At 38.1% G+C, this 10940-nt stretch overlaps 1 protein-coding gene across 2 annotated transcripts; it reads left to right on the top strand.

The window, feature by feature from the left end:
* Positions 1 to 6419: 6419 nt before the first annotated feature.
* Positions 6420 to 9692, top strand: LOC112281693 (strigolactone esterase RMS3). Of its 2 annotated transcripts, XR_002969668.3 has the most exons (4): positions 6420 to 8221; positions 8311 to 8554; positions 8646 to 8965; positions 9262 to 9692. XR_002969668.3 is itself a non-coding variant. In XM_024518507.3 (3 exons), the coding sequence occupies exons 1-3, from the start codon at positions 7803 to 7805 to the stop codon at positions 8841 to 8843; spliced, it is 861 nt and encodes a 286-aa protein (XP_024374275.1). In that variant the 5' UTR covers positions 6422 to 7802; the 3' UTR covers positions 8844 to 9600. The 2 variants fall into 2 exon arrangements, 1 of the variants encoding a protein (XP_024374275.1); XM_024518507.3 differs by having other exon boundaries at positions 6422 to 8221; positions 8646 to 9600.
* Positions 9693 to 10940: the final 1248 nt, after the last annotated feature.

Below are 10940 nucleotides of genomic sequence, written 5' to 3'. Positions count from 1 at the left end.
TAACTTACTCTATTTCGAAGGATAATTATATGTTCCAGAAGGAGAAGCATGTTTACGTGTTCTTTAAGCTTGTCGTGACTTTTCAGCATCATGATATTTTGGATACAATAAGACTTTGGAGCTAATATCTAGGGATTTTTGGTAGCTTCAAATGTCGAAGGTAGTCAAAGATTTTGTATAATCATGTGATATTTGCTCAAGATCAAAAACTCCTCGACATTGACCTTTTGGACTTCTTCAGCCATTATCCATTCCAGAACAACTATGGTCTTCTGTTTCTATGGACTTCATCACAGATCTTCCAAGCTCAGATTCTTATGACTCTATATTTGTGATAGTAGATTTCTTCACAAAGATAGCATATTTTGTGCTATGTACAAAATCCATCACGGATGAAGAAACAGCTAAGCTTTTTATCGACAATATCTATCGCTATCATGGATTACCCAAGGATATTATATCAGGTAGGAAAATTCAGTTTGTATCAAGATTTTAGAGAACCCTTTTTAAGATTTTACAAGTGGATATAAAACTATCTTTGGCTTTTCATCTTCAAAATGACGGACAGACAAAGCACGTAAATCAAGTCTTGAAGCAATACTTAAGATATACTATCAACTGTCAACGAGATGATTGGACAACTCTTCTATCATTGGCAGAGTTTGCTTATAATAATACAATACATTCTTCTACGCAACAAACACCTTTCTTTGTCAATTATGGTTATCATCCATGACTTCACATGTTTGATTTCTCAAAAGTTGATAATCCTGCGGCAAAAGATATGACAAATTGGTTGTCAGAGTTACATGCAACAATGAAGACACAATTAAAAGAAGCTCAAGAACGACAAAAGATAAATGCAGATGTCTATCGCAGATGAAAAGAACAACCACCATTCCACATGGGCAATAAGGTATAATTACTTTGTCGCAATATCAAGACGACTTGTTCTTCTGGCAAGTTGGACTATCGAAGGCTTGGACTATTTTTTATTTCTGCATAAATCAATCCAGTTGCATATCGTTTACATCTACTGGAGTCAATAAAAATCCATCCAGTATTCTACATGTCTCTTCTTGAATCATACAAGACAGTGGACATATTAAGAAGAAGAAAAGCTCCACCTCCTCTTATAGAAGTGTACAATAATGAAGAGTTTGAAGTGGAAGAAGTCTTAGATTCAAGGTGGCATCAAAATAAATTGGAATATCTTATCCATTGGCACGGATATCATATTAGTGAATGCACATGGGAGCCAATAAAGAATCTTGTAAATGCAGTAAAGGTGATGGAGGCTTTTCATTGATGACATCCATCAAAATCAAGATAAAAATCTTCTTTATAAAAGAAACAAGATGTAAATAAGTTAACATTCTACTTTCAATCTTTGTTTGTAGCTTCTATGTAGTTATGACGGTAAGGAGATGGAGAACCAACAACCAATGGATTCGACTCAAGAGCCTTTATTTGCTGACCTGCCGGATGAGACATTACGATTGTCACAAGCTTTAAGATGACACAATCGAGATGAAGATCTTTAAGAACGACATGTTCTTCCTTGAATAGATGGCAAGATATAATTCATTTGGTATCACGACCTTGGAAGGGACTCTTGGTGTTTGGTGATTTTACTAGAAGTACGAAAAACTCTTGATGGTGTTCCAAATGTTCTATTCAAAGGAAGTTATGAAGGCCTCAACAATGATCAAATAACTGGGTAATCTTCCCGCCTTGGTATGGAACACTATTGATGGTTGAAAAGCCCTATCAATCATCTTCGAAGAAGATAAAGATGAAAGTATGTAGCGAATATAATTTGTTGCATCATAGATTTTTTCAACATATGATGACTGCTCCTCATGGAATTCGTCCCTATAAAGGGAGGTAATATCACGGACATACTCATGTAAGCTAGTAATTATATATATAAATAAGTAGAAGTAAGTAAAAGTAGATAAAAGTAAGTTAATTCTATAGTATTTGATATGAAAGCTTCCTAGAAGCTTCATAGATGTTGCTTTGACTTTATAAGTGTCTTTAATTAACCTTTTGGATAAGAAACGTGGTCAACAAGTTGGCCATGTGCCACACATGTTGTTAGCTTGAAGACCCAGCTAACTATGAGGCCCACACGTAGAAAAACTTGCCTTGTAAGTCAAGGCAAGTGTCCTACAAAGTCAACACATATTAGAGGTCCTATAGAATGTCGCCATGTAGCTCCTAGTTAGATAGTATATATAGAGACAAGAGTGAAGCCTTCTTCACTCTTGTCAACTCCTTTTTTATTTCCAATCTAGTTTCAAGAGTCATCATATTTTCTAGTCTTTTCTAATTTCTTTACTATATCTAATCTATATATTTTTGAATATATATATATATATATATATATATTAATGTGTGTATATGTGTGGATGAAAAAAAGTAAATAAGACTCAAGAAAAAAAATGATAGAATTTAATTGTCTTGAATTCGTTTTTATATACATATTTTTTATTATATATATATTGTCACAAATTCTAACAACTTGTGGTTTTTTTTATTTAATTAAAAAAATATGCATAATTCAAATGAAAAAAAAAAAAAAAAAAAAAAAAAAAAAAAAATCTTTGACCATAGTTTTATCATGATTTTCTAAGAAAAGTTTCAAATACTCAAAAACAATGTCAAAGATTTGGAATGATTTCAAACAGAAGTATACTAAAGCATGCTAATGTTTATTATTTTAATTATATATCATATTATTTTAATATTATTTATAAAGAACTGATTGTCTTAACATATATATCCTATACATATCCTACACATAAGACAAATATATCTTGTTAATCTTTTGTAAAATAACTACTAAAAGTTGCAAAAGTTTTTAAAAGGGATATTATTTTATAAGACATGAATTTCTTTTTAAAATATATTTTAAATAATAGAATTTTTATATTATATTTTTTTATTTTAATGTTGGAAGATTCTATTCTTTTGTTTGCAAACATAATTTTCATGATAATAATGCTAGGTCTAACTTCATTTAATTCCTTTATTCAGCTCCGTGGGGATTAACCAACATTATTCTTATGAATAATATATATATACATACATACTCACACTATGGTATCCAAGCATGATTAGGAAATACAAATGTTTATTTATAAATGATATTGGAACCTGATTATTTATTTATTTATTTTGTATTTAAAAAAAATCAAACAGGTTTTTTGAATACAAAATTTACTATTTAATTTTTCAAAAAACGAGTTAATAAATTTAAGTATTTAACCTTTTCTTTTTCAAAACTCATGTATCAGTCAAACAAACATTGCTCGGAATTGTTTTCCTTCACTTCACTGCTATCAGTAACTCAGAGCTCACCATGACCCCCTTCTCACTCAGTACATTACTTTTGAATTACCATCTCTCTCCTGTTCTTTCGTTTTGTTTGGTGGTTTTTTTGTTTTTTGTTTTTGTTTTTTTCCCAAAATCACATCATTTGTACAGCAACATCTTGTTTCAGTAGCCAACTGTCAAGCACAAGAACCACTACATATTGCAAACATCCTATAAACAACAGCATAAGAAATAAGAACTAAATAGTTTGTTATATTAGTGGAAAGGTGGTCATGAGCCAAAAGCTGTAAAGGTAAACCGCCGTTTCTTATCAAGTTTCCGTATAAAAGAACAGATCGCATGATTCATCCTGAATTTGCACAAACGATAAAATATTGGCAATTCTTTAATACACACAATTCAGAAAGTAAATGGTAAATGGTCCCGAAACATTTCCTTACGGCGGAATGAATGACGCCGAAGAAGAATGTTTTGCAACCTTCCCACCCACCCCAACCATTCTTCCCCTTCTCCGTGACGTTATCCGTGACCACTCTATGTTTAGATACCGCTCCCTACTGCCGCCGCTCATGCCGCACCTGCTGCCTCGTGTCCACCCATTCTCCGCTCCACGGAGCACTACCCTCCATCTCTGTTGTGGCGCCTCTCTCGCGGATTTCCCTTCTCCGCAGCCGGGGGGTGCAATCTCATCCCCCCTTCCTCACGGTCAAGAAACCTACCTCTGCCTACATTTCACTGACTGTCGTGGTAAAGTTGAAGCAAATTTTGTGGAGATTGTGTTGTAGCAATCGAATTGGCTCCGAGCGATCATGAACAAGAGGAATCGGGCCCTTTTTGCATGATTGAAGAAGGATTCTAGCACGATTTATTGTCGCTTCGGTGCGTGCCCGGGCAACACAGAAGACGACTCTTTTAACCGGCGTAGTTCAACAAACCCTACCTCCCCCTGGATTCCAATTCCAATGTGCAAACAAGTTCATTGAAAAGTTGCTCTCCGGGAAATGCTAGGGAGTTAAAACAAATTATAAATAAAATCCGCCGTAAAAAAACTAGACAAAAGAAGTGAACCGAAGAAAGGGAAGTCCATCTATTCTGGGCCCAGACAGGCAGAATGGGAGATCATTCCCCGCTCGAGAGGGCTTTGCGCTTTGCCATAAGCCCATCGCCATGGCTCGAAGTGATGGAGAAAAAGGCAACAAACGAGGCTTCACTAACTCCAAAAAGCATATCCCACATGGAGAAGATAAAAAGGAGGAGGAAGGTGGTGTGTGTCCATCATGGGAAAAAGATAACAAAGGCACTACCATCCCCACACCTCTCTCCCCCTTTCTTTCTTTCTTTCTTTCTTTCGCACATCTCCCATCCAATTAAATTAGTCTTGGTCGGATTTGATGTTCAAATTTTTCTAGGTCTTATTTAATTTCTCAAGTATCTATGATGTTAGTGGCGATTGTTGAAGCTTTAGAATGATGTCTTTAACCTTCTCAATTCCAGGAAAACTGAATTTTTTTTCTATGTCATTCTTGCATTGATATTGTTCATTGTCCTTACCTCCATCTTCCTTCTACCACTTATCTATGTATTATAATCTATTTTGTTGTGTTGTCTTTCTTACAATGTCAACATTTTTCTTTCTCTTTCTTTGAACCATTTTAAAAGATTAGTTTTTTGATAAATATTCTTGATGTAAATTTTAACCTTATATATATATATATATATATATATATATGGTTATATTTCAAACAAACTATTATACCAAAAATAAACTCTAAAATCTAACTTCAAAAATAACTCTCACATATGTAATTTAATAAGTAATAATATTTTATACCTTTCTTTTCTTATTACACATTTCTTTTAATATTTCATATGAGAAAAAGAAAAAGAAAATACCTTTACATATATATATATATATATATATATATATTTATATTCTTGTTTTTGAATAATTTAGCTTCTAAAATTCTTGACAAATTGTGATGAGAATTTTCAAAAATAATATTGAAATATAAATTAATATTATCTTTTTTGTATTTTTCAAAAAATAAATAATTATATAAATGTTAATATGCATATTTTTTAATTTTAGTATTTTAATTTGGTAAAAAAATGCTGAAAATTATAAGTTTGGTCATTACATTGTATAAAATAATAAATTTTTGGCTTAATGTATTTGATGGCTCTTGAAGATGATTCTCATATTAACTTAATAATAATAATAGTTGAATTATATAACAATATAATATATGTTAGAGTTTTTTATAACATAGGAACAAATGTTTTATATTTATTGGTGATACTTACAATTTTTAAACCTTTTCTTAAAACCAAATTTTAGGGCTTGAATTTTTTTACCTTATTTGCAGCTTTGGCTTAATTGTGTAGATATAACAAGATATCAATGTTAGTTGTTACAACATAAAATGTAAAGTGAGCATGGTTTGAAGGGTTTTTAGTTATTTACTAATTGTAGGGAAAATTAAGTACAATAATAAACTGAAATATTTCAATGAATTGTATTGACTTGTGTCAATTATTGAATCTTAATGACCATAAAATTTAATATAATCACATGTACAAGCTAATAAACTTGATACCATCATACTGAACATGTATATTCAAATTCAAATGACAAATCCATCTTTAGAAAAACAAAAAGCAAAAAACAAAGAATGAAAGAAAGAAGAACATTGTATGACCAGCAACTTTGTCCACGAACTTTATAACATATAAATATAGATTTAAATTGTTTGATTTTGTTTTTTTCCTTCTCAGTGTGACTTACATGCAATTGAATCATTAATGTAATAACTAAATCAACAAATCTATTTGAATAGAGGCCCCCATTGTATGAAGCCAAATTGGCATTCATCCATGTTGAAACTGCAAGATGGAAGCTCTAAACTCTATTCTCCAAAAAAGGAAAAAAGAAATGAATCTCATTTTGAGGCTAAATCCAAAACTAATGCAAAGATGGAAGAACTATTTTGGATGAGGACGAATGTGGAGCTGAACTCCATCGATGAACTCCGAGGGTACAAGGCTTCATTAGTCTGTCTAGAAGAGGGAGGGGCGTCGACTGTTGTTGTGGATGTGAATGAGCAAACGGAGTCGCTGATTTAGATTGTGGGGTTTAATCTGGTGCGCGATCGAGCTACTAGCACCAGATTCCGTGTAATTATGCGGACCATCGATCGGGGAAAACTCGATTTGGCGCCTTGGCGCTTGGCCAAGCCTGCGGTGCCTCGATAGGCAGGTCAAAGCGGAGAATAATTCGGGTTCGGTGACCACTGAGCAGCGGTCCGGCTTGCCGCTTCCCCGATTTGCAAAGTAGAATTTTCCAGTCGAAGGGAGGATAGGAAACTGCGTGATTGATTAGCCACAACCGGCGCCTAGGCCCTGTAAGTCGGTACGAATCGAATGCCAGATGCAGCAGGTCGGTATGTGGGATTTTGGCGCTGGTAGGTGACATTCCATCTCATGGAATCCGAGTAGTTCTTGTGAATACATGCTCTTGCCATGATTGCCAGATGGCTTTTGTATGCATTCACCGAGTTGGGGTGTGGATCCGAGGACAACGGGAGGCTTTAAAAAGATCGACTCCATAATATGACGGCTCAGCTCAAAAGCCGGACGGTGCAGTTGGGCGTTCCTATCTATGCTTGCGGTGTCCACCACATAACGTTGTGGGGTCGTGCTCGGCGCGCTACGATTTCGTTACTCGCTGGTTTTCACTGGCGCGTAGTCGCCTGCTTAGTCTGTTGAATTCGCTCCGACGTTGCGAGCCTGTGAGGATGGAAAGCACCTCCAAGGTCTATCGAGGTGTCGGCGACTGCGTTGCAATATATAGGAGTCCATGACACGGTACCCGGTGATAAATTGAGATGCTTCCTTCCCTATTCTAGATGTACAGCGGCAGACATTCTCGTGTCTTGTGTTAATCATTACATCTGGTCGTTTTTAGTGGACGTAGATTGCCGAGAACTTCGTTACTTTGTTCTGTTAGGGCGTGAGATCCGTCATGTGAGCACTGACGGGAGGAGGTTCACTATGATCCTTGGTCTCATCTGATAGAGGCAAAGCAATAGGAATCACGATGATAGCAATTGCCTATGTAGAAGCCAGGGTTGGAGCATTCGACGTTCACAAGGAACGTCGCGCCACCAGAAAGTCAAGCAGGCAAAGTCCCGATTGACTCTCACAGCTTGCCGCTATTCGATCCCGCATCTCGTTGCAGTGCAGCGCGCACAGCGTCTCAGATTCGGAATTCTGGGTGCATTGTTGTCCTGTCGTGAACGTTTATCACCTCCTGGAAGTTGGCTTTGTTACGCCGTATAAACTCGCAATTCCCGCAGGTCGATTGACTGCGACGGTCCCAGAGGAACTATCAACAGCGATTTGGTCAGAAGCCTTATGTTCGTTCTCGAGGCGAGGAGCTTAGGGTTAGGTTGAACATCAGAATGATTCAGAAATTGACACCACCTGAGACCGAAGTTGCGGACTTGTGCCACGAGAACCCTTACCTGAAGGCTCACAACGTAAGTGTCTTCGGCAATGGGGACCAGTGGCTAGTGTTTGGACACGGCTTCGGCAGTGACCAATCCGTCTGGCAGCTCGTAGCCCCTCACTTCTCGAAGACGTACAAGGTTCTTCTTTTTGACTTGATGGGTGCGGGATCCACAAACTCCCACAGCTTTACTTTTTCACGTTACAATACTCTACATGCTTATGCTGACGACTTGCTTGCGATCCTGGAGGAGATGGACATCCAGAGCTGCACATACGTTGGGCATTCGATGTCTGGCATGATTGGGTGCATAGCTTCTATCGAGAGACCATCTGTCTTCAAGAAACTCATTCTCATGGCAGCATCTCCCAGGTAAGCATTCTGATGTGCTTGTCGATGTAACTCCGGTGCCGACCCACTTTGAAGTGATAGCCTGAGCTTTGGGTTTTCGCGGTTTCCAGGTACATTAACGATGATAATTACATCGGTGGGTTTGAGTTGGAGGATCTCCTTGAGGTTTTCGCGGCCATGCAATCAAATTTCCGAGCCTGGGCCACTGGTTTTGTACCTAAGGCGATGGGAGCAGACATTCAGAGCTGGCCAGTTCGAGAGTTCACCCGCACACTCTTCAATATGCGACCAGACATAGCTCTTGGTGTCTCCAAGACTTGCTTTGAAAGTGATCTCCGGCCTATTCTTCCGCAGGTGAGCTCCCATGCTCAATTGCCTTTAATGGTTCTTTTAGATATTTTTAGTATCGACCAGTGATCCTGATGATGATGTTGATGTTTTGCAGGTTACAGTTCCATGCTACTTAATGCAAACCGGCATGGACATATCTGTATCCATCGAAGTAGTCAAGTACATGGCTGCCCATCTCGGTGGTAAGACAGAGGTTGAAATTTTGCACGACTTAGAAGGTCATTTGCCTCACCTCACCCATCCTGCGGAGGTTACTGCGATGCTCCAACGTGCCTTGCTCTGGGCTGCCTGATGCTTTAGATCCTTAGAATTGTGATTATAGTGCAGACGACGTAACAGTCACCGATCCAGGGGTTTTTGTCCAGCATCAAGAGTTGAAGAAGCAGCAACTCACGTTCACCTAACACTTGATCGGTCAGTGTCGTAAACTTTAGAGAAGAACTTTATTCCCTTACTACTTTTCTGACAGCGCTAGGTTATAATCTGGAGAGAAACATGTGGATAGGTGAGAAACGTTATCAGTTAGACTTGTACAGAAATCCGTGGATAATTTTTTTTTACAAATTCCCTCTCCTACATGCATGTAGTACAACGTGTTTTGTGCCTTTCTGAAGTGGTCCACTAGATTTTCTTTCAATTTTCGTAGTGGATGCAGAAACTTATCTACAGTCACTTGCTAATGGCGGAAATATTGGTAAGAGATGTCTCAGGTTTGTAATAGCCGTTCCAAGCTTTGATTTCAGACGGTGCAACAGTAAAGCGATGCTAGGCGTTCTGAGATTCTCTCATTCGCCCGCCCATGCTGCACAGAAGTACTTTCTTTCAAGCAAATCGTAGTGGACAAGTGGAAGAATAAAGTAATACTATTAACTGGTCGGAGAAAAAACAAATCCTACTGATCCGTTCACACGTTGCGAGACAGCTCACTCTCTAAATTACGACAGAAGATATCGTAGTGAGAACGTAGGCAGGGAAGAACTCGTGCTAGTTCTCAATGTTATGTGTTTTCCTTTCCTCTATTTATATAGTTATTCTCCTGATTCGAAGTATGTAACCTTATTATCAAAATAATTACTCGGTTGCGTGAAAGAAAATTAAACAAAGGAATTTCGCATCTGCAACCCATTTGTCGATTCTTCCACTCTGATCACCAATCCGCTCACATTCTCACGATTTTTTCGTAAGGAAATCCTTATCAATGTCAACTGCAGGATGCAGTAAGAAAGTCTCTGTAAACCAACTAAGATCGTGTGGTGTGCAACACTAATCGTCACCACCCGTAACCTTGCCGCGGTAGTACCGTCCTACTTCCACTGCATGCTAATAACCGATCAATCGTGCAACGGAGTTCTAAACTGGCGGCATTGAGGTTAAGCCTGGCGGTTACTACAGTAACTGCCAATTCTTCTCGCTCGTTCGACGACTTCTAGAAACAACAGACCTGCTGAGCACGGGGCGACCATGTGGCAACTGGGTGTGAAACTAGACAACCCACTGGATTCATCGGCAGGAAACAAGGGGACCTGAGTAAGGATCCGTTCATTCAGGCAAGCAGGCAGGCAGTCGAAGCTTCCACCCGTCAATGAAGCAGGATGAATTTAAAATTCACGAGAGGCGCAAGGAAGCGAGTGAGTGGGTAAGGTGGCACTTCCCCACACACACTTCAATCACGGCGATCCCTTAGGGACGCAGACTGGAGTGGGGTTCTCACGAGAGCTACGACAAGCGCAGATCTAGCAGTTGCGTATCAGCAGGCCCATGGCCCATGGCCACAACACTTCCGTACTTCTCCCCCAGTCCACCTCCATTCCCACTCCCCACACTTCAACTCAGCTCTATCACAAGCAGGACCCAGCATCGCAATCAGAACTGCGGGTCTCCCCCTTCACCGCGGCTTCTGATAACGCAGTGAAGCGTGCCTTTGCTGTTGCAATCCCACAGCAATTTTGGTTGTTTCTAAAACTCGTTTGCAGTTCTGTTCATCCTTAAATGTTTTGTTCATATTATAGTGTGTTCATCCATGCTTGTGGGTGGAAGTATGTGATAGCTCAGCTGTAATATCCTCACCAGTCTTGTGGAAAAAATTAGCACATGAGCACTCTTGATGTTGAATAATAATATTATTAATAATAGTGACGATGATAACACATAAGAAAAGGAGGAAGGAAGAAAGAAAAATGTGTAATGGTGTATTTGTTAATGATCTTAGAATATCAAGATATGTTATGTGGTTGCATTGGCTAGATTGGTGACTTGAATCGTAGTGTACTGTCCTAATTTTAGCTTAGATCATAGAAGAAGACAATAATAAACTACTATTGAATTGTAAGAATCTCTCTCACTATATATATATATATATATGATTTTAAAATTATCATGTAACAATTAT

The sequence above is a fragment of the Physcomitrium patens genome, chromosome 4, assembly GCF_059467195.1.
Source record: "Physcomitrium patens ecotype Gransden chromosome 4, ASM5946719v1, whole genome shotgun sequence".
Taxonomy (NCBI): domain Eukaryota; kingdom Viridiplantae; phylum Streptophyta; class Bryopsida; order Funariales; family Funariaceae; genus Physcomitrium; species Physcomitrium patens.
This window is presented reverse-complemented; position numbering and strand designations above follow the sequence as displayed.